Raw genomic sequence first — 24,245 nt, forward strand, 5'->3', positions numbered from 1 at the left:
CAACGAGTAGGTATTTGCAGCCAGTATTAGTCATAATATATGTTTTTTTTGGTCAGGTCACGTTACAAAATATAGTAGTAGTCTTCAGTTATTAAATGTACTGTTCTTTTTATTTGATGATGAAAGTAAAGCATTTTCTGCCTATGTTTGTCCTCTTCTGCCCATGGGCAGCACCCGGAGTAATTATTTCTCTTTGATGTTTGGATCCCTCTGTTTGAGCACCATAATTTGGTTAAGCTTCTCTCATTCTTCGCGCTTTCAGTTAGTAAATCCACTTCTTTTGACCCTCCGTAAGATGGTTTTGCTCACTTTTTGCACTACCGTTTTGTTAAATAGATTTTAGGATGCACTGTGGACGCCAACAAAACTGTCATTGGTTTTATTCCTAAATTAATTCCAGCACTGATCAAGGAAGCCTTGGAAATGTTTATTTGACCAGGACTTCCTTGCAGCATGAAAAACAAACGTTAATCTGCATTGGCGTTCTGCCAGATGCTAATTCGAGGTGCGCGTTCGTGTGTGCGTGCATGCGCGGATGTGAAAGCCCTGTGGGGAGGAGAAGCGTAGTGGTTAGCGCGATGCACTACGAACCCGGCGACCCGAGCGTGTTTGCTGCTCGTGGCCAACAATTGGTGAAGATTATCTGAACCACCCCCTCGTGTGCGATGCCAACCTACATAGGTGCGATGCCAACCTACATAGGTGCCCCAACATTCCTGTTAAGTCTATACGGGTGGGGGGAGAGGGGGGAATATTTGTCTTTGAATGCCCTGCTGCCCCCTCCTTCTTCCCCGATGCAACTGATAGGTGCGGCTGCTGGTGGAGATAGGCCGCTACACGGAGATGACCTACATCCTCGACATCCTCAACCAAAATCACCAGTTTGAGCTGCTGCTCCGCAAGAAAGGCACCTCCGTGAGTGTGCGTAATGCGCGCTGCAAGCGACGACGCGCCCGCTGTTTCACGCACCCCGCACTGGGGTAGGACTAGGAAGTGCCCGTTCTGTCACTTTACAGAATTATGGTAATTTAAAATGAAATATATTGTATGTCAAACGGGGAAAAAACCTTTTATTTAACGCTTCAGTGCTTTATGTAAATCAATCTACCATAAGTACTACTGATGTACGCGAATGAAACCCTCTTCAAGAAACGTTTCTTTACTTCAGAGTGCACATGTGCAAGCCTCTTGCCAATCCACTGCTGGATGAGGGCCTCTCCCCAAGCCGTGCGGGTCGTGGGGATTATTTAGCTGTACTTCACCACGCTGGTCAGTGTGGGTTGGTAATAGGCGTTTGAGCCCCAAATCCACTGTTGTACAATATAATACATTTTACAATATAACAATGGATTGTACAATCAATTGTACAATACAACAATGGGTTGTACTACAATCAATTGTACAATACAACAATGGGTTGTACTACAATCCATTGTACAATACAACAATGGGTTGTACTACAATCCATTGTACAATACAACAATGGGTTGTACTACAATACATTGTACAATACAACAATGGGTTGTACTACAATCCATTGTACAATACAACAATGGGTTGTACTACAATCCATTGTACAATACAACAATGGGTTGTACTACAATCCATTGTACAATACAACAATGGATTTTGCTGTAAACTGCCCACTCATGACGATGTTACACCATAAAAGCCATAGTCGTTGCCCACCCAACCGCTATCCAGGCTCAATCTTAGCTTCCAAGATGTGATTTAGAACAAGCGCATTCGGTGGTTGTTTTGCCATCGGGTATTTTCTGCAATACACACAGAGATAAAAGTGTTGTCTGCGTGGAGGTACGGCTTCCTCAGATTTATGGCTGCCATATAATTGTCCATGAGTAGACACTACATGATACATTGGTGGAGAGTTGCATCTTATGCATGTGATTGTATTTATTCATTATATTCAATGCAAATTTATATTCCACGGAGGCACAATCTTAACTGATTGTTTCTGCTCGTTCTCTCCCAAGACGCGCATTGTTCAGATGTCTGCAGAACCGTGATTTGTTTACTTATTGTTCGTGTCAGTTACTGTACACTTCAATCTTTGTCCTTTATGCAAGCCGCAGGCAGCTGTTTCGGGGTCACATTGTAGCCATGGTGCGTGTTATTATTTATGAAAGTGATTGTTCATATTTGCCGAGTTTTCATGTGCGTGATATCGCAAAGGTCAAGCATTTGCCTTCAGTGCGGGCTTTTGGCAGCTGGCTGCAAGCAACGCGGATAATTATGGCAGTGATAACGCTAATGATTTGACCATTTCGAGCAGGCAGGTGAGTGAAATTACGCTGGAGTGATTTTTAGTTGCGTGCACATGCTGCCGCTCTTGCCTGGTGCCAATTTTCCTTAAAAGCGCTTGTTTGTAAGAGCAGCGACATCAATGCCACTCTATAATCGCAATGCGTAAAACTGTGGTGGTTAGATCATGTCTGATGATGTTGATTGCATAAAAAACCTTCGGTTGGTGTAAAAATTACTGTTCGTAGAGGTAAAGGTACCAGCCCTGCAATATCTGGTTAGACCACTGTTGGAGGAAGTGCCTCCATCAGAGGGAGGCTCTGGAGAGACCCTCTGGGGTATTTTGATGTTCTATTTCCACACCGGTCAGACGTTTTCAGAGACTGGTGAGGGTATCCACACGTCAAAGACAATGATCCCCCGTGGCGATATTTACACACCGCACCAGGTACTCATTTGAGGCTGAGTCGACCTCGGGGAGGAGGCCCAGGACCGGTTCAAATAATCCTAACTGGTGTTGGTTGTAAGCAGGAATCGACCTTGGGTTGTCAGGTTCGTAGCGCAGCATGCTAACCGCTGCGCCACCACTCCTCATACCCACACTTCACCACCTGGGTGGACAGAAGCACATAGGACCTAAGAAACTTGCACCATTATTTTAACGACCACGCCAGGAGATCAAACGAGTGACCTCTGGATTGCAGGTTCACTGTCAACCATTACACCCCACAACAGTATCCTGGTTTTTTTTTGGCCACAAATGATAGCTCAACGGAGTGGCTTATCGTGTGGATATGTATACCAGCCAACTACTCTTAAACGCACGTTTATTCTGAATGTCGAGGGAAAAACCGGAGGACCCGGAGAAAAAACCATGCCACCACTGTGAAAGAGAACACCCAAACTCTGAATATGCAACAGGGATCAGGTCGAGCCCACGACCTCCTGCATCCCAGGCGAGGGAGTTAATATCTCGCCACGCAGTGCCCCAATTATTATCGCTGCGCGCCACCCTGCCAACTTTCTGAGGAAGGGACACTAAAATTATCAGACAAACAGACAGACACTCAAACAGGTAGCCATGTACGTATATATGTCGAACTTCTTCCACACCGTACCATGACGGTAATGTCACGGCCTGTCCCATGGTCGCCCCCCCCCCCCCCAACGCAGGACGGACGACTGAAAGCCGCGCTGCTCAAGTACATCCGACAGCAACACCCGGGGGACAGCGAGAAGTACAACATGGTGGTGCTGTGCTTCAGCATGAGCCGAGAGATCGCAGAGAACCTGGAGGGGGCGGCGCGCACTCGCCTCAAGCTCATCGCCGCCCAGCCCTGGGGTGAGTGGCGTCTGTCGCAGAGCGGGTGGGCTCCAAAGACGTGGCCTCAAAGTGCACCTGGCCTGGCACAGGTGCCGTGGTGACGTCACCGTCACTTAGTGGCGAATGGCGGGTATTGGTATCGGGCTCCGGGTGCAGGCTGCTGGTTGCGCTGGAACAGAAGGGGGTTAAAAGCCCGGTTTTTTAAACTCGGGCCGATCCTGTTGCTGATGCACTGCTTGCAATGGGTGCGCGCGCGTAACCTTTTTAAATCGCTCATGTTGCCGGATCGCTGAGTTTGGTTTCACACTTTTAAGGGAGTGAGCGCGAGCCGTTATGAGAAACGCGTTGTCACTAACCCACGAAATGTTCCAAACGGACTGTCCCTCTATTATCGCCGATTGCACACTTGATACATTTGGTACAAAGCTAATGATGGCTTTTGAAGATGGTGGCTAAAGCGGTAATTGCACACGTTCAAGAATCCCGTCGTTTGGCGTTGTCGCTTGCGGCTATTACTTGCGCGAGAAATATCTTTCAAATTGTAGCTTAGATGAGCAGCGCGTCTTTCGCTCGCTTTGTTGTAGTTTCAGCGGAGTCATGGGTGCGGCAAACCCGTAAACGAGACCGAGGCGTCAATCGTTTCTCGTCACAGAGAAAACTGCGGTCCTTTCTTCTGGCGACTAAACCTTGAACAAAGTCTCGCTTAGCTCCTCGGGCAGCTTCACAATTTCCTCGCTCTCGTTGCCTTATGCACGAGGGGCCCTCAACCGCAGTATGTAAATGAAATGTGAGATATCGAGGTTGGCAAGCAACCTGTGATTGTACATCAACATGCTCTGTTTCCAGCGCTCAAATCGGCTGTGTAACCCAGTGCCATTAATCATACTAAATTTCTCATCCCTTCTTTTTACCTTGCAGTGTTTCCCTGTGGGATACGGCAGTGATCAGACAGATGTGTAGGTGTTTATGACGCAAAGGCGTGAAGGAACTTCAAAGCGAGCTCTCCGAGTCGGGCTGCGGTGCCTAATTTGTAATGCTGCTTTTGTATCTCTGTCCATTAGAGGTGACACCAGAGCTGAAATCAACACTGGAGCAAGTACTGACGTTTCTTAAGGATGCAGCAGAGAGCTACAAGAAGGTCGGTACGACTGGCTTTTTGTGGCGGCTGCATCGCAATGAACTCTGCAGAGTAATGGGTTTGTTTACCATTGAGGGTGGTTGCATAATAAACAAGCTCTTTAGCTTGCTCGCCACTTCGCCAGTTAGCTTGGAGATGTTTGTTCTTGAAAGTGAGCTTCAAATCCACGGCAGCAAAAACCACAGTGGTAGACGGTTGTGTTCCTGAGTCTCGGGCATACAGATGATTTGAAGGTTAGCTAGAGCAAGGCTAACAAATGTCTCCACGCAATCACAAACATGATGGGTTTTCTTGAAAAAAGAGCTAAATGTGTCTCAAACTCTCACCCGGTTAAATGAGGGACGTTTATTTATGCCTAATATTCAAATGGGGGTTGAATGGTTGCTGCCACTCTGTCATTACTTTGACCATCAGCCATCATCCAGTCCATTCTAACAACGTGTCGTACTGAAGCCCGCTTACCTTTTTCTTCGTTTGAACATCATGAACCTGTGCGTTCCTCCCCCCTCTCTCAATGTCATTTCAACCTTGCGTCTCTCCACGCTTCTTCGTGCATTTTTTTTTCCAATTCCCTTAATTTCCATCTTTCTGACCCATATGTCACGGAAGATTACACACATTAATAATCATTTTTAAAAAACACGCTTTCGAGGACAAACACATTTAAAAGCGTCACACAATCCACCGCATATCCACAAATTTGTCCTTGCATTCTTTTTCATCGTGTTTTTTCCCCCCCCCCACCATTGCCGTGGCTACTCGTGGTGGCGGTTGCGGTGGCACGCGCTCGCAGGAGTCGTGCATGCGGCAGGCGCTGTCGTGCGTGCGTCTGGCCAAGCTGGTGCGCCTGCAGCTGCACATGCTGGCGTCGGGCCAGAAGGTGCAACTCATCAACCTGCAGGGAGACGATCTGGCTCGCGTCGCCTGCTCGCTGCCCAAGTACTACCAGGTCGGCCCGCGGAGGATCCCATCTAGCAGAAGGGACAGCCACATGTGATATGGAGATTTAAAAGATGCTTTTGCAGAGAGTGTGAGATGGTGTGTGCCTGGTTTTAGGCAACTAAAATAATCGAGACCAATTGCCCTTCGTGCTTCATGACAGCGGTGTTAAACTTCTTGAGCAGTTTGAGATGAGTCGCAGTGATTAGATGGTTTGATGCTTAAAATAAATAAAAAAAACACCGTGACTGACTCATGCTGGACATCTCCATGCTCTGTAAGGGACAAAATGTCCTCGGATCTTTGATGTGCTGGCAAATGTGTTTGTATTTATTCATCCCGTCGTGTATTATTATTGGAATGTTTCCTCTCTGTCCACGAAGGATTATGAGTTGGGCTTTTTTGATTCAGCATCGCGGGTGAAAGCTCTGTTTACATTACGCGTAGACAGGGCCCGGCGTCTTTGACCCCGATTTAGAGGCGATAATCCACACCGTAGCATTCATTGAATGCCCGGCACTGTCGCCAATCTGCCCAGAGCTCTGTGTACATTCTGCAAATCTTTCCCGAGTAAATAGCACCTCTCAGTAGTCCTGTTCCTTGCGTAATTCTTGGTGCAGCGGGCGGTCAGCCAGGGTTGCAGAGGGAAAGTTTACTCGTGCACTTTACTCAGCGCGTTTAAAAATGTCACGGAGCTGTGTTTTTACTTCTGGAGTGAGATGCAGCCCCCAAGGGAAGAAATTTGGACCTTTTTTTGCGCTCTGCTTCTCCACGGGCAAACAAACAAAATTCGACAGTTCGAAGAGGCACTCTGGCACTCACAATACATGTAGCATTATGTCGTGCGCATACGAATCGAAAGTTAACAATCCAGCTGAACGTTATCAGAGCCCTGCTCGATGAAGACCTTTCCCACACTGTGTCAGTTGTGGGGGTTGTTGGATCCGACTTTACCACACTGATTATATTGCAGCTTTGGGGAATTGTGAGGCTCCAGGACCGGTTCAGATATCCGCTAGCCACTGATGCCAACCAATGGCTGGAAATCGATGTTAGGTTTCCGCTGATTAATAACCGTGGTCCACAAACTCACTGCAGCACCATCGCTCCCACCAATCGTTGCTATCAGGTTCCGGGACAGACAATGGAAAAAAAAATTCTACCGCTGAAATGATGAAATAATCAAAATTTTAATGGAATCGTGAGCCTGAATTGTCACAGTTTATAGAATTGTCGGGCAGGGGGCTGCGAATTCTTACAAACCTTAGTGCTCAAGGTGAGCGAGGGGTGGGTGGTGGGAGAAAGGGAAGGGCTCTGGGTCAATGAGGGGGCGTGATGAGGCTTATGTGGACTTTGTAAACTTAGCGTGAAGGGCAGTGGTGTGCCGTTTCCACTTTCAGTAGAGTTGTGCTGCAGTGCTTTTGAGGGGGATTTCTGCATATATTTACATTTGAGGTAAAATACATGTGAACGAGATGTTGATTACTTTACGCTCATGAATGTTTCAATTATTTATCGATGGAGTAATGTTTATGATGTTGCTATGACCTCTCGTTATTTCAGCAGGCACCCAATTGCGGGCCTCCAAGTGTGCTCTGTGCCACGTAGCCTCGTGCTAAATATAACGGACCATGCACATTCCAAATGTACCAATAATTGCCACTGCATGGCCTGCATAATGAATACTGATGCCTTAACGTCGTTGGGCAGTATTCCAGTCGCATTGACTTTAAAAAAAAAATCTAAATTACAATGCAAAGAAATACTTATTTCCATAATTTTGTCGCATTTTAATGAACTGCGCGATGCGCCAAATTTTCCACGCACTATTTGTGCGTACGTTAATTGCCGCATGCAAGGGATAGGAATTTTGAATTCTAGCACATAGTCTGCCAAATTATTCGCACAGCTGCGCTCACCGTCATTAAACTACGCGACGGTTGTTGCCCATAGCACTGCCTTGAAATTACATCCTTTTATCACCGACCCACCTCCTTCCCCCCACTACTTCCCCCCCACCTCCACCTAACTCTTCCCCAGCCCTTGCGTTTCCTCTCGCAGTGATGAACCTTGCGCTTGGCCGGCACATGATGTGCTTGTGTGTGTGTCGCAGGTGGCGACGGTGGCGGACGCGTACGGCTACAAACCTCGCTGGGCTGAGGTGCTTCACCACCAGGTGGTCCAGCAGGGAAACTTCAGCTTCTTCGATGACTTCAAGAGCCGGGGCCAGCTGGAGTCCCCTATAATCCAGGACGTTGTCAACATGTGAGATGATGACCCATGTTTCCCACGAGCACACGGGGAGGGATGGATAGGTCTACCCTTGCTCTGCCTTCCAACTCCCCCCCCCCCCCCCGCACTGTCACCCTCATCACACCCCATCGATAGCCCTGTCGAATGCATTACAACGTTGACGTGTTTTTAATTAAGACCTCAGCTGTGGTGCATGTCGGTCGGTCAGAAGGCAGGAATGAGGGGCTCTCATAGTTCTTCGATGGATTGTCAAAGATCGATAATGCAAGTCTAGAATTATGTTTGCCGCCTCGTTTGTATTGTTTCTCGTTCCGTTTCGTTTACATTTTTATTGTTATCATCGTTTAGCCTGAATGTAACAACATGCCCAGGTGTGTTTAGTCTGTATTAATTGTAAATAATCAATTCTTATATCACAGAATCAACCGAAGCAACCCACTCGATTTTCTCGTTCTATACCTGATTAAGCCCAAAGGAGTTTTAATTTCAAAGTCTTAAGTTGAAATTAAATGCAGTCATGAAAAGTCTCCAACCAGCCAATGGTTGAGCTTAATTGGTCAAAATGTGTTCAACATATGGGCCATATATAAATACTGTATTTGTAAACTTGGCAATCTTGAGGGTTGGTGGAGGGTTCATGACAAATTTTGGCATAAAACCACCACTGGCCAAACCTAAAAATGTATACGGATCAGTCAATTCCAACACACACAATTCAACGTATGTATCGTGAGCACGAGACATTATAATTGATGAATCAATGCACCGTCGCACGATGATCGGTCACTGCTTGTAGCAGGCATTGACACCATTTAAGTAATGATATGCATCCTTACTTCACACTTTGCTGCACAGAAGACGAAGTGGCGTGCCTTCTTTGCCAGCACACAAATTACGTGCCATGCATAAATCCTTATAATTTTACCACTTGTGAATAACAATGCAATTTCAACTTAAAAGAGTGCCCTTAAAGCATGTAATTGCACATCACGGCTATAGCTTGGATTTTTTTCAGACAAGTCCATTGTCTCCACATGCATGCAAGCATGGACCCATTTCTCGCTTGGTGGTACTAAGCTGGTGGTACAAATTACAGTCGTGTGGCAGAGACCAATCTCTCCATGAGACGAGCATTGTTGACTTCTCGCAAACACTAACGTGTAAGCGCTGGAGGTATACGAGTCAACGCTGCCGCAAATTCAAATGCTTTTTGCTATTCCACAGTGCCACCTAGCCGTCTCAACGTCGCAGTGCATTCTGCGTTTCATGTTTCGGCTCCGCTGCGCAGGAACCTCTGAATTATCCAAGTGGCAGATGTTGACTGTGCTTGCCAATTTTAGATTTCTCGCTCATGGTATCGGTACTCACAGCACCGCAGGACTTTCTGACGACTAAACTCGATTGCTTAAAGGCACAAATATAGAGGGATGTTGTCTTCACCCACATTCTTAATAGGTTGGCTGTAAATAATTTTTAGACATATGTATGTTTTTGCATGGTCTCTGTTTTTTGTATTATTTGGGCCATGCCTCCTCCCAATAAGCCCAGATAATTGTATTGAGAGTATTTAACATTTTTATTTGAAGGAAGCTATGCTAGTCTGCTGTGGTAATGGTTAGCACACGGGACTGGCAATCGAAAGGTCGCCCGTTTGATTCGATCTCGCAGTGCGGTAGTTGAAATGTTGGCGCAGGTTGATCAAATCTCCCGCGGTGATGGGTACATCAGTCGATTGGCAGGATGCCTGTGGCGCCCCTCTTCTGATACGTCTGGTTAGCATGGAATAGGTCAAATTCCCTCGAAAGGGGCTCTCCAGAGCTCCCACTAGTGGAGGCCCTTCCGCCAACAGTGGCTTAAGACATTACCTTTTACGCTAGACTGCTGCTGCTACTGCTGCTGCGGTTTCTCCGTCTGCTCAACTCCACGCTTACCAACACTCCACACTGGCGAGATGTTAACTACCTCGCCTGGTATACAGGTCGTGGGTTTGATCCCAACCCTGCCCAACGCCGGAATATTTGGAGTTTGCATGTCTCGCTCCCTTTGTCACGTGCATTTTTCCCCGGGTCTTTCCCTCCACATTTAGAATCGACATGCGCCTTTTGAGTATTTGGATGTTGTAAATTTCCACAATCCACATCGTTGAGCTCTGTGACTAGGTCACCTCTGAAACAAAACTCTGAAAAAGAGCTAATCGCTCAGCGGGGCCTTACATGGTCAAATAAAAAGTTGAGTTTATAGTTTTAATAGCTTGTTTTTTCCGACAGCTACAGGAAGGTGGAGGAGCCGTCGGCGGCGCATCGCGACAACATGAAGAAGCTGCTGCGCCAGAGCTGGAACGCGTGCCTGTGCCTCACCTACAGCATGGCCTTCCAGTGCGACTTCCGGGATCTCGCCGGCGAAATGCTCGCCCACCCGGGTGCCAAGTACTACCTCAACGACACGCTCGCCAGCTACCAGGCCGGTTAGTTACCACCTTCACACCAGAGGCGGGGTGATTGCAAAAGTTGACGCATTAGCTCCCTCTGTTTATGTGTCTTAACAGGATACGGTAAATCTGATGATGCAATTTTACCGAAACTTGAGTATAAAACTGTGTTGCTAATTGGTGATAAAAAACCAGCACGAAAGACAAGCCTTGTCTGCCCAAGGTGCCTAGTTCTGACTTCACGCTTGCCATGACATATCATGTGGTTTGGAACGTATGGCTATTGTTGCCAATTAAATGCGTTCCTGTTGACTAATGCATGCTGAAAATGCACATTTTGTGCTTACGCGTGATGTTTCTTGTATTTTTGTCAAGGCTGATTTTCACCAGTTTGTACACCCTTACATAACCAAATCACCTGGAATGTGCCCAGTTGTCATATCAGCGTGCACAAGTTGCGATACGCTGTGGCATCAGATAGCTGGACTAAAAAAATACATGTATGATCCCATGTCTGTTCCCCACCTTGACAAACCCACACTAAACCAGCACAGTGAAGTATGGTCAAGTAATCCCCACGACAAAGACATAGGGGGGGAGGCCCTCGCCAAGCAGTGGATTGACAAGGCTCAACATGTGCCGAACCAAATGCGTCTTTGAATTTTAAATCAGACGACACCCACTCCAGTCTGTAAATATGCATTTTGGTATTGCTTGCAAGATACCAATGTTTGCTTAAACATTACTTCCATGGTGGTGTTTATCTTGCCTATTTCACCCCAAGACAATATTGACAAATGGTTGCTTTATTGCCATTCTTGATTAAATTTGACATTCACAGTGTATGCTGTTAAACCTGGAATGGGCCACAATGGCCTGTTCATGGCCTGGCTTCAAATTGCTAAATGTCAGCGCTTCAAATACGTGTGCAGCTTTTTGAGTTGTCCTTATGTTAACTCAATGAACTGAACATTTTCATCTCCAGTTACACGACTGCTTTTTGGTCCAGTCACGTTTTCACACTGGAAATGAGCACTTTCAGCAGGGGGTTGATATTCAAAGGTCTACGTGTATTTGCATAAGCACGACTCTATACTGCATAGATAAAAATTCAACACGCAAACTGCCAGCGTGGCTGTATCCATGACCGCCCATCAATGCCAGTTTTCAGCTCTGCCCAAAGCTTAGCGGTCACAACATGAGAGAACATGTCCTGTATTTGCCTTTTATTAAATAAAACTAAATACTGCAGGGAGTATAATTCAATTGTAATACAGTTGTCGTTTATGAAACACACAAGTTAATTTTGGAGCATTGAGAATGGCTCATTGAAATGGATTAAGACAGCATCCGGGTTTGAGTCAGCAGCACAGCGATTTATGGCAACGGACGGAGTCTGAAACCTTATTTCCGAGTATGGAAATAATTCAGGGTGACGCATACAACAATTACGCAGCACGTTATGGATAAGTTTTATTATACAAAAATAGCTAGGCCATTCTCAATTTCCCGCAGTGTTACTTTATTCCATGATCAAAATGCGGCAAAAATCCAAGTGAAATTATCCAATTGTGTTAACTTTAAACAACCCAAGATTCAAAGCTCAAACTGCAATAGCAAGAGGAACCCCCCCCACCCCCACCTTGCCCCCTTCCACTGAGGAGCAGGGGGAATAGTTTAATTCTGGCCACAAGAGGTGGACTTGGCAGCGTTTTCACAAACGTAAACCACTGCTGTGTATGCGAGTGCGTGCACGCGCTCTCGCAGTAAAATTGCAGAGTTCCCATTATTCTGGCTTCTTCGTGCCACGAGCTGGGCTTCTCCCGGGTGTCTCGATGGCAACTTGATGGAGGAAGTGATGAAGATGATGCTTGAGGCGGGTGTCATACAGAGTTCCAGGTGTTTGGGGGGGGAAAGGGAGATGCAAGCAGCAGCAGGTGTCACATGAAGTCTTCGTATTCGTCATATCCTGCAGGACCCTCGTCAAAAGCCTCCAGCTCGTCACGCAAGTTTGCCTTGAAGCCGCCACCTGGCATGCTCGCCCGTTTCTTCTTGTTCTTTACCTTCTTTTCCTGGGGAAAACAATCAAATGGCAGATTTTTTAAAACGCAAAACGTTACTGCCATAACCTCGCGCAGCTGACCACAAGCACAACGGATCAAGTCGGAGGTCGTTTACCAAAGAAGGTATAAACTGTTGTTGCCCGGTTGAAAAAAGGGGATCTGACCGTGATGTTGAATGGCGAGGTCAGAAATCAGTGACATGACCAACTGAAATGTTTCAATAAATAAAAACACCAGTGACCAATACAATTGCAGTATTGTGGTTTTATAATGTACATTGATTGCAAAATCACAAAGTGATTATCTAAAGACATTTGAAAGCTCAGAAATAACAATGTTTATTAACTATTTATCCACTGTGTCTGCCGGAGCTAAAGAGGGTACCCAAATATGTAAATGTTTTTCCTGTTTCACAACACTCATTAAAATGCAAACACCACTGATTATAACAGGTGGGACCAGCTCTACATTAATATATAATTAAAACTTTTATTCTACCAGGTAAGGCCCACTAAGCTATATAGCTCTTTTTCATAAGCAACCTGGTCACAAATGTTAGCTCATCCAATTGGCTTGTGGAAATGTATGGCAATCAAATACTCTAAATACATGTTTCTAAATGTAGAGGGGGGAAACTAGTAGACCCAGAGAGAAATCTACATGGCCTGGGGAGAGAACATGCAAATTCCAAATATATAGGCTTCAGGGTCGAACCCACAACCTCCTGTATACCAGGCGAGGTAGTTACCATACAGGTGCACATCCTGCCAAATGCTAAATTTTCTGAAGGAAGTGTACACCACCTTCAATCCAAAGCATGTATCTCTTCCCACCTGTGAATTGTTGTATATTTAACATTACAAAGTGATTTTTCCTGGCATATTCAATTTCAACAACTATTCTGAGAATACTACTGAAATACACATGGAGTTTAACTGTACAAATAACAAATCGATGCAAACGGCTAAATACTTTTGTAAATCAAGTCAGATTGTCCGCTTGATGAGTCTCTTGTGTAAAATGCTGGGTGGGCAATTCAAGCTGCAGATAGCTCTATATACCGGGCCTTGTGGTGGATCTTTTAAAGGGTTCTCATGCAATTATAGACAAGGGTGTTTTAACAGTGACGTCACTCGCCCACGGGGGGGGGGGGACAGAACCCACCCATGGGCACCGACAGTGGGTCCCAAGTGACCTTTATGAAAACTCCTCCTAATCATGGTTATAACGGGGAGTACGAACACATTTGCGTCAGCGTACTGAATGTCAAATAATTGTTGGATGTGGAGCTTTCCAAAGTGGGACTTGTCTGACCATTCTTCACCACGCATTGGTGAAGGGGGGGGGGATTATCCCCTTCCCTATTGATGTTGTTACCTGGAATGAACGTGGGTTACCAAATTCGTAGTGCAGTGCACAAATCTGTGTTCCACCCAATTATCAATTTACTTGTTACAAATCACAGTGCATAAGCACCAGTTGTTGGGTGATGCATTTACTCTGCACATGCTAAACAGCCTATGCAACAAAAAGCAACCAGCTTAATCAACGACAACCACACCACCATAAGTCAAGAGTCTCTACCTCTTTTTAAAGGCTGAGCTATGAAGCCTGGCTGGTTTGGGTTAGCATAGAAAGGCTTCTCACATCCCCAGCTTTCAGCAGACTGCTCTCCCCACCGCCTCCACCAATAACCATGACAACCTGGACCAAACCTCACTAGTGGTCATGGCAACGGGCTCATAGTCTGGCTTGTCACCATTGCACAAGCATGAGGGTGCTCTCAATGGTGCATAGTGTGCTCTGAAATTCACGTGAATATTTTAAAAGTCAACTATTAGCGTATTGTAAATAAAATTAGCTCACAGGATTGCAAGATTTGCAAGTTTAAACACCTTTGGTAATGACTCGTAATTTCTGGAAAAAAAACACTTAATCTTGGTAGTGGCTCATTCGGGAGCACGGCGGAGTGTCTTACAGCTTAATGAGAGAGCCCAAAGAGACTAATTGGAAGGGGTCAGAATGGCAGCAGTAACAGTGGCAGCACTATAATGGTACATTTAATGAGTCTTTGTATCCAAGTGCTTGTATACAATTGGTGGGACACGATTGCATGGCAGTTAGCACACCACTACCGTATTTTCCCGCATATAGATCCACATACGCATATACCACACAAAAATTGCGTTGTGTAAAACAAATTTCAGATAGCCCGTACCTCCATATACCCTGCATGCATTCATATCTTTAACATCGTTACCGCAGCTTAATTCCATCGTATTAATACAAAGTTTACATTTGTAATACATTACACTATCAATTGTTAACATTACAATCATAACGTGCACAAAGAAAACAAACTAAACGGAAACGAGTGAACTTAAAACAGTAAATAAGTAACACATAACTGGTAGATAAGCATACTGTTAGGCTTACCAGAATTCGACCTCATCATATGACAGCTACTGGACCGGTAGTTACCCCTGTACAGTTTTAGCACTGGTAGATTGCACACTGTGCAGACAATAGCGGCACTACTGTAACGCCATTGCCTCCGGGCAACAAAGCCATTGGAAGTTTGAAACAAAGCTCATGGTCGCGACTCTATAGTGCTCAGCCAATAGCAGCGGCCTTAAGGGACTCTGCAATTATGATTCCACGTCTGGTAGACGCTTGTGCAATCCATAGCCTCAGCTGAAACTTTCACACCCCCTACAGCCACTGAAAGTATTACGGTAAACAAAGTGCACCCACTTCAAACATTGTCGTTTCATTGTACAAACAATTCGAATACTTTAAAACGTGATAACATGTGCAATTTAAGTGTGAGTGGTTTATTCAGCAGTGCTTTAGTCAAAGGTAAGTGTTGCATAATGGATAGTCCTACCATGAAAAAATTAAACGAGTTCTGACATGTCACACGTGTGAAATATTTTTGGGATAGCCCACACCTCCATATACCCAGCAAGGTCTTGTTTTGTTTGTAGAAAGTGGTATACCCCACAGGTTTTATGTGGGGAAATACGGTATATATCCAGTGACCTGCATAAAGATTGCTGGTCACGGCTAAGGTATCTGTGGAAAGTATCTACACTGGGCCCACACTTCAACCCACACTAACTAGCCAGTGTGGTGAAGTATGGTTGAACCCCCCCCATGACCACAGTAGGAAGGAGGCCTTCATCCAGCAGTGGACTGACAGAGGGCTTCTTGATACCTTGTAAGGATGGACAGCTTAAGTCAGGGCTCTGAATGAAATTAAAACCTTGGTAACAGAAAGGAAAACCAAAATTGCCCATGTTGTGATCAGTAATACTACTATACCCCTATGCCCACAGGATGCTTGGACTAATTGCTCAGGTTACTCAATGACTTGCAAATATTTAACCTGCCTGTAGTATCCTTTTATACAGTTAATAAAACCGTGTACATACAATGCGCAAGTCTGCATTTCACTAAACATACCAAATAGGATGCATACTCATATCTTGACAAAACTTACATGTTTCGATTTAAAGCTTTCGTGACTGCAGGGATTCATCTTCTTGGTTCTTTCGGTAAAGACTTTACCGAAAGAACCAAGAAGAAGAAAACTTACATGCTAAAAAAAACTCCATGGCAACAATTGTCACTGCTTACACTGGTCAACACACTTTTTCTGGCATAAGCTATTCCAACGGGTTTAAGGTAATTTTGGGGTGCTGATTCCAAATCTGGCATCAGTTTTTGTCTATCACATCAGGATTTTGAGATATCAAATATTGCATTTTCAATAAAAAAAACTGCAGAAGAAAAATATTAAATAAATGTGGATATCTACATAAAATGATATTATAAACACACTATCCTAAAAATACAGCACCATATTTTAACACTAAAGCAGTCACTGACTCGCAATAACTTGCAATCATAAGTGACAGAGTTAATTTCAGGTAAAATCAATGAAATGGGGTATGTCGATAGCATAAAAATAATGTGATAGAGCAAATCTGAGATCAGATTTGGAATCAGCAACCTGAAATTAGTCTAAAACAGCTGCAAAAGTCCAGGCCAGAATTTTTGTTTTGTTGACCAGTGATATTTACTGCGGCTGTGTTGTGTCTCCACATGGTGTGCAAGAGACTTGCTTGAAGAGCGATGATGTGTATGAATGCTCAAGTGCTGCGAGGTGACAAACAGCAGGTGCACTTACCTTGTCTGCCTTCTGTTTCTCAACACACAGGACGTTTAAAGTGGAGCTGAGCTTTTTCGCATCCTCCATTTCCACTGCAAGGAGTACAAGGCGGGGGGAAAAAATGGTTACCAATCGGGCACTTATGGTGCGGTGGAGGAAGCTTTTCAAGCGAAAAGCGCCTTAAGAGCGATGAAAGTGCACATGATTGTTCACGTTTGCGTTCGGAGTTCTTATGAAAACCATTTCATGGAGATTCTTGAGTTGGTCAAAACACCGGGAATGATTTTCAAAAATGGGGAAAATGCAGTGTGGCTTAAAATCCAGTGCAATTTCTTCTGAGGCTTTTTCAGTGCAAAACTCTCAAAAAATGTTCACCATTAAGTTGAATGCCTTTTTTTCCCACATCTAGATTTAAATGAAAGATTGTTTCACTTCAAGATGTTGAAATGCACAAGGTGTCTTGTACAAAATTAACACGATTATACGCAATGCGTAGAATAAAGGCTGCACAATGTTTATCATTTCAAATGTCCTGTGACAAGTGCACGGCTCAGTGGCAATATACACAGTCATATCATTGCTCCGAGCTTAAAGTAAAAAAAATATATTAAAAGAACAAATTGTGCACAAATGCAAGCTGTACCAATTTCTCATCCGTACCCTTGTCTTAATTCAACAAATGAGCTCAAATGTCACTGCCTGTCAGCTGCTGTGCAGCACAAGCAGGTTTTTTGTTTCATGGAACAATTAAGAATCATAGCCATAAGGTGGTACTCGGGAACTAAAAGCACCAGACATGGCCATGTACAATTATGCAATGCCACAACATGCAAAGAATATATATTTGTTCAATAAACCTGAACGGAAGAAAATAATCTATTGTGCCGGTTAATTTTGCATCTTATTAACTGTGACCCCAGAAGCAAAGGAGCATTTGCAAACATCTGGCAGGCGTGTCCAGCGGATGTTGATTTGTTAGAATGTCAAATGTGAGCCGCGAATTTTATTTAATTCGCTGCTCACGTTTCCAACCCATTTGCCACTTTGCTCATCGAGGCTCTGTTAGATAAATTGCAGTGAAATGGCCACCTGTACCGAGACTCGAAGAATAAACGCACACTTCCATTCCATTTGTGCTTCTCGCCCAAGTGTAGCAGTTGTTTATCTAGGGAAGCTTCTGAGTTTCAAGTCACTCCAAATTGGATCTTGCACAGTGGGAAGATTGGCCAATGCCTCAATATTTTAATGTGGGAGGAAATTGGCGTGCTCGGATAAATATTTTATACAAAACCATGCTTTGCATGCAGTTGGGCAACTGCTACAAATGCTTGGAACTTTATCAGTATTGCAAGAGGAACGATTTTTACCGTAGAGCACATTCACGTGTTCTGGCCATGTAGTAAAATATCTTTAGATACTTAAGTTAAAACTCGCCTTTTGCCCGTCCAACGACAGGTATATTGCAGTAAATCTGAAACTTGCAAGCGAAAATCAGACCGCGACGTGGTATTCATTGCATTAATGCGTGTGTAATTTGTAAGGGCGCGGTGACACACCTATTTCATTTCAAGGTTATAATCCCTTGTTCATCATGACGTCCTTTTTACTTTGATGTCTCAACAGCGTTACGGAGATTGCGTGACGGTGAGGGTTCTGCCTTTGTAGTGAGGGTTGTAAGTTGACGCCGAGGAGGGGGGAGGAGGCGCCTCGGCCCCCCATGTGGAGTGACGTCAGCCGCTAATTAGTATGAAAGGGGGGGGTGTCTATATGGAGAACGTCACCTGTTCATGATTAGTAATGAGGGGGGCTGGTCGATGTGGAGTGCCGTGATGAGCGTTTGGGGCAGACATTTCTGGGTGAGTAGGTCTACAATAAATATTCAACTTTCAGTGGTCACATCTTGGCATGTAATCATTTATCCCCTCGCTGTTCAGGGGTCACAATTTAAAAGTAAATTCCTTGTTTATTTTTTCATCTCGTATGCATTCCTATTGGCTGATTTACAGTTTGTTTTACCCTATTAGCCTAAAGGTAACATTAGTACATGTGTATTCACTGTAAATAACGTATTCTCATACATGTGGATGCATGTGAGAATAATAATGGATATGTGTTGAGATACTTCAACATGAGACGCTTTTGTAAAATAGAGATTGATGTATCCTGTGCCTCGCAACATCTGCAAGAGGTGTTATTTTATCAAATACAACTCCGGTGAAATGCTGCCATCTAGCGACATGCGGGGAATCTTGCACCACCATTACACATTGGCTCATGGGGGTTACCGTTTCCCCCCCCCCCCCCACTGGACATGTAAGCAGTTAGGCATTTGTGACGCATATGCCCGGTGCAAGTGAAACGCTGCTTTTGTGTGGTGAACTCACGGCTGATGCAGATGTCACGAAACAGGGCCTCCAGGAAACCCACGTAATGCGCAGACTTCTCGTACTGTGTGACCTTCCGTCGGAGGGCATTTCCAAACTCCACAAAGTCTTCCTTCGTCACAGGGTTCAAAGCATCTACGCTCACGTCCTCTGTGCTTCTTTCGCCTAACAAACAAACGTTTCAGGAAGCGACAAATTAAAAACAATAGGGTGGCACAGTAGCTCGTGCACTGAACTAAGCAAGGCCCATCTTTACCAACTGGCACTGACCAGCATGGTGAAGTATGGTAAAACAACCCCCATGATTGACACGGCATGGGGAGGCCTTTATCCAGCAGTTTAACAACAAAGGGGCAGAAACATACCATTTAGCAGTGGAGTGAATCTTCCAAAATTATTGGTTGGCTAGAATTGTTATTTTTTTTGCCACACTACTTTGGGAATAACGGTGAGTGTAGACTTGGAAATTGTATGCAAAGTGTTTACAGTAAAGGCCAAAGTTTGCCCGAACAAAAATCCTTAACGAACAAAAGTTTACTTGTGCCAACAAAAATATACGTTTTTGGATTTCATGTTTGTACATTAGTAACAAATTCCCCATGTCATTTTCAATATAGTCCAACACAATTCAAGCTCTGAACGTTTATGATTTAAATGGTTCAGTGATGTCAACAAGTACTCAATACTAGTACATAGTTACCATTGTGGCTTCAAATAGTTTATATTAAGACACGTCAATATTCACCACTGAACATGTTAGCACCTTGCAGTAATTTACTGCAGTGTCAATAATCAAACAATTTCCCCGCACCTCCGAGTAGCACGGTGGGCTATGTATGGTGCGAAATAAGTTTAACATAACATACATACATGCACTTTGATAACATTTTCGAGTCACATTAAACACATTTTGCTCCCTTGTCATTCAAAATCCCTCCCTGCACCTTAAAAATAAATCTAACCCCAAAAAAAACCGGTCTTAAAATAACGACAAACGCAGGATCCGAAACATACCGAAAGTCTCAAGTGCAACATGAAGGTCGGCCTCCTCCTGAAGTTTCTGGAGGCGCAGTTTTTCTAACCGCTCCTCCTCTGGGCTCTGTTTTCTCGTCGGCTCGGTCGCTGCCTGAATAGGCAAGTGGTTGCGCACACAGACAACGATCCTTCATACATAGCTTTTAAGACTGTTGGGGCAATTGCTGTGAGCTAGCACCTCTAATAGGCTAGAACAGCGCACGAGGGGGCAGCATGGCCAGTACCACACCCAGCCCCCTTCATCTCCCAAGTGCTGATTGTTTACACACTGCACCATTGATGGCCAAGTCAACCTCGGAAAGGCCAGGATGGGTTCAGCTATTCGCCACTTCCGTTAGCATGAGCCGGGAATCGAACCACTTCCCCCACACATACGCATGCCACGCACAACCAGAATAGCATTCAGTCATGTCTGGCAGACAGTTAATATGACTGCTGCATGAGTTGTTCATGGTTGCTTCAATGTGGGGAATTTATCAATTAAAAATAGCGGAGGACAGTAATTGTAGGATGTACGATTTCAGAAAGAGCACATGTAAATTTACTAATGTTACAGAATGTGGATATTGTTTCATGAAACATTTTGACTATCGTGTGCACTATGACAGTTCACGCAGGAATATTCGAGTATAAACAAACTACCTTCTCGTTGACCTCTTTCTTTGCTTTTACTTTTTCTGGTTTCTTTTTCTTCTCAGCGGCTTTCACCTCTGCAAAGATAAATATGGTAAAAGCTGTTTACAGAAACCACTTTAGCCTAGCCCATCACAATGTAATTCTACAACTACTTAACGGGTGACCAATGTTGTTGCGAGTATCCTCTTACCTGTGTTAGCTTTTGCTTCTCTTTTTTCCTCTTCCTCATCGTCCCAGTTGTCCTGTGCAACACGATCGGAAGTCACTCATTAAAGATTTTTGACGTCGATAAGCAACCTAATTACTATGCACCACTCCCAGCGGTAATTAACAAAGCCTAAAAAAAAATCTTAAGGGATAAATGCCACCGCCAATAAAACATTTGTCTTTGCGTGCCACGTGGTGTAATAATACAAGGGTCTCGTAATAAAACATCATTTCACTGGGATGACATTTTTATAATTGCGCATGATTATAGTGGTGAATCCGTTAAGGTTTGTATGAAACTAAGGTTCGTATTAACACCCTTTTTGTCTCTTGATTAGCAAGGGTGAAGTTTGCAGCAGTTCCCCTAAGCCTCGACTCTGGGATATCAAAAGCCTTTTGGCATTTCGAGTACAGTTTACTCTGGCTATTTCCCCACGGGGAAAATGTCGCAATGTAGTTCTTATCTTACCACTTTCAATTCTTTTAGTTCGTTTTTTCCCCCCTGCCACTCCCAACAGTTTTGTATAATCCCACTGTTGCCAACGCCGCTTTGGTGTCCAGATTTTAATTTCCCCACGGGGTGAACTGCAGTTAAACCGTTTTGACACGTCAACACAATCAACCGCTTGTAAATCACCATATGCTACGTCTGGGGGTAATTGCTGTGCTGCGGTTTACGCTGTACTCCGTCGTGGTGCAGACAAGACAGCACGTTGCAAATCCATGGCGGTACAGGCACATCTACATTGGGGGTACAATGTAGATGTGCGTGTGTAAAGGGGCAGGGTTAACTCCCTGCAACGTTAGGGTCCTTCAATTGTTGGGGGTATCCAACCCCCCCTTCTTCTCGAGCCACGGCTCCTCTTTTTAACACGAGACATCATCCTTCAGAGGTTACTATCGATTTTGAGGTACCCGTAACTATGTGCACGGGACTTTGGTAAATCCACTGCTGGATGAGGGCTTCAAGTCATCATGTGAGCCACACTTCAATACTGCACGCAGGTCTGTGCGGGCTGGTGATAGCGGGGAGCACAGACGGAAGAGCTTAGAAGTACAGCGCGATGGATTTCGCTCCACTACCTACCTACGAATATAAAATCCACTTTTTGCAATGAGGCCTCGATAGTTCTCGGGTCTATCCTACATTTCGCCCGCCTTTAACCCGCTCCGGACCGCGCCCTGTTGCCGCTGCTGCCACTGCCGAGTTCGGGCGGCTAGAGAGCGCGTTTCCCCCCCCGCCTCGTACAATTACCACGTTTACCAATGTTAATTACCTCTCTTGTGGTTAATGGCAGTTAACGAGACCATGCGGTCTCGGCGGAGCCGGTCCGAGACCTGTGGAGGCGCTCTCCTTTAGTTCTGAACCTCACCCACCACCACCACCGCTCCCCACCAGACGTTCGAATTCCGGACCAGGGCTGTTCAGGGGCTAAACCACGAGGCCGGCTCTCTTATGAACACAAGCCCATCACATCCGGCGAGGTTCAATCCCGGACCGAGACCGGCTCTGGACCCAGGGCTTGGTCGGCCCGCGATGCAGTTTTGGGGTTCTGGCACAAGTCCCGATTGGGATCCCAGGTTCAAGTTTGGTCCGCGATCCCGGTTCGGTTCATTCTCGGACCCGATTTAGTAAGGGGTCCCCCCCCCCCCCCCCGCCGGTCCTGTTACGATACACGTTGCAGTCCTGGCTCACGCCAAGTTGTAGTTCTGGTGCCGCTTTAAGTTTCATCCTTGCTCAGTCCCATTCGAGATCTGGCCCTGGTCTGGTCCATTCGTGATCGATCAGATTCTAGTCCTGATAACGATGCAGTCTCGATCGGGGCGGGTGGGGGGCGGTTCTGGTCCATAGGCCTGGTCTGGTTTGAGGCCTAGTCCGGCCGCGGCCCAGTTTTACAGAAAAACCCGGTTTTGCTTTAGCTTCTGAGCCCCTCGCCGCCCCCCCCTTCCCAGCCCTTATCCTGATCAATCATTCCGCCGTCCCGTCTCGATACGGTCACCGTTCACTGCCCCCCCCCACACACACCACCCCCGGCACGCGCGACCCCTCGACTCGACGTCCTGGGTCTCCCCGCGTGAGCGCGCCGGCACCTTCACGTCGTCATCTTCGTCCTCGCCCGCCCACTTGTCTATCGCCAACGCCGGCTTGGGCGCCTCCGCAACGAATTCTTCCACGTCTGCTGCCAAACCCAAGACACACACACCACACAGACCCCCCCTTTATAGCCTTAACAGACAGTGACACACACCACACAGACCCCCCCTTGTAGCCTTAACAGACTGACACACACCACACAGACCCCCCCCCCCCCCTAATAGCCTTAACAGACTGTGACACACACCACACATACACCCCCCCCCCCCCTTGTAGCCTTGACTGTGACACACACACAGATACCCCCGTGTCGCCTTTAACAGACTGTTGGAACAAGTTGCGGCTAGCAAGCGAATAGCAGCGGCATCTATGCAGGCCGGCAAGTACCGTGGCACAACAACGAGGGGGTTTAGGTTGGCGTGGGTGACCCACGGCACCACGCCCGACACACACCCCCGCACACCGTGACACGCGGCTCGCTTCATTCTACCGATTATCGAGTCGCGAGGCAGCAACAAGAGAGCGAGAGAGAGAGAATGGCCGGGCCCGCGTCTCTCCCCCCTCCTCCTCCTCACACTGCCCATCAGCGTGGCGGCCGCCGCTCTCTCCACTCACCCCACGAGTCCGGCTCCGCCATCTTGGCCGCTGACACACGCGCCCGGGGTGGGGGGGGGGTCACGCGCGAGGGATGCCGGGAAGTGACGTCAAGGACGCGCGCGTGCGTGGTGACGTCAACGGCGCAGAGCAGCGCGCGTGGTGACGTCGACGGAGCAGCACGCGCGTGCGTGGTGACGTCGAACGGCGCAGAGCAGCGCGCGTGGTGACGTCGACGGAGCAGCACGCGCGTACGTGGTGACGTCGACGGAGCAGCGCGCGCGTGCGTGGTGACGTTGACAGAGCAGCGCGCGCGTGGTGACGTCGACGTAGCAGCGCGCGCGTGGTCACGTCGGGAGACGTCACAGCGCGTGGATGAGCGTGACGTCACGTACCCGGTATCGTGACGCGTCACTTATAATTTAATTAATAAATAACAAACACCATATTCTATGGTTCTTTCGGTAAAGTCAAATAGATAGAAAAAAATAATAAGAATTAATTAATCAAAACAAAGTGAATAAAAAATAATACAAATATCAAGACGTTTCGATCGCAACACAAGCGGTCGTTCGCCTCTGAGGGCAAGCGGTGTTGCGACCGAAACGTCGTGTTTTCTATTATTAGTTTTTCTATCTCCGTGACTTTACCGACAGAACCAGAGAGTATGTTTATAAAGGTTTAGAGATGGGCGGGGCAGCTAATGTTAATGT

General features: G+C 46.0%; 2 protein-coding genes across 5 annotated transcripts in view; one reads left to right on the forward strand and one right to left on the reverse strand.

The window, feature by feature from the left end:
• Positions 1-17,456, forward strand: part of SPG11 (SPG11 vesicle trafficking associated, spatacsin) — a 109,919-nt gene extending 92,463 nt beyond the window's left edge. The window contains exons 36-42 of one of the 2 annotated variants that reach the window (XM_078592453.1): positions 808-921; positions 3,436-3,604; positions 4,648-4,724; positions 5,518-5,673; positions 7,777-7,928; positions 10,184-10,380; positions 16,630-17,456. In XM_078592453.1, the coding sequence (XP_078448579.1) occupies positions 808-921; positions 3,436-3,604; positions 4,648-4,724; positions 5,518-5,673; positions 7,777-7,928; positions 10,184-10,380; positions 16,630-16,649 (885 nt within the window). In that variant the 3' untranslated portion in view covers positions 16,650-17,456. The remainder of the gene's footprint in view (positions 1-807; positions 922-3,435; positions 3,605-4,647; positions 4,725-5,517; positions 5,674-7,776; positions 7,929-10,183; positions 10,381-16,629) is intronic. The other variant, XM_078592454.1, reaches the window with a different exon arrangement.
• EIF3J (eukaryotic translation initiation factor 3 subunit J) lies at positions 11,556-23,679 on the reverse strand. 3 transcript variants are annotated; one of them, XM_078592456.1, is made up of 8 exons: positions 23,554-23,679; positions 22,935-23,023; positions 20,827-20,878; positions 20,643-20,710; positions 19,980-20,091; positions 18,966-19,130; positions 16,600-16,673; positions 11,556-12,416 (listed from the first exon to the last, which is right to left on the reverse strand). In XM_078592456.1, the coding sequence occupies exons 1-8, from the start codon at positions 23,573-23,575 to the stop codon at positions 12,285-12,287; spliced, it is 714 nt and encodes a 237-aa protein (XP_078448582.1). In that variant the 5' UTR covers positions 23,576-23,679; the 3' UTR covers positions 11,556-12,284. The 3 variants fall into 3 exon arrangements, with proteins under 3 accessions (XP_078448582.1, XP_078448583.1, XP_078448581.1); XM_078592457.1 differs by having other exon boundaries at positions 22,935-23,020; positions 23,554-23,658; XM_078592455.1 differs by lacking the exon at positions 23,554-23,679 and adding an exon at positions 23,429-23,544.
• Between the last annotated feature and the right edge of the window lie 566 nt (positions 23,680-24,245).

The sequence above is a fragment of the Lampetra planeri genome, chromosome 3 (genome assembly GCF_965212315.1).
Source record: "Lampetra planeri chromosome 3, kcLamPlan1.2.h2, whole genome shotgun sequence".
Taxonomy (NCBI): Eukaryota; Metazoa; Chordata; class Hyperoartia; order Petromyzontiformes; family Petromyzontidae; genus Lampetra; species Lampetra planeri.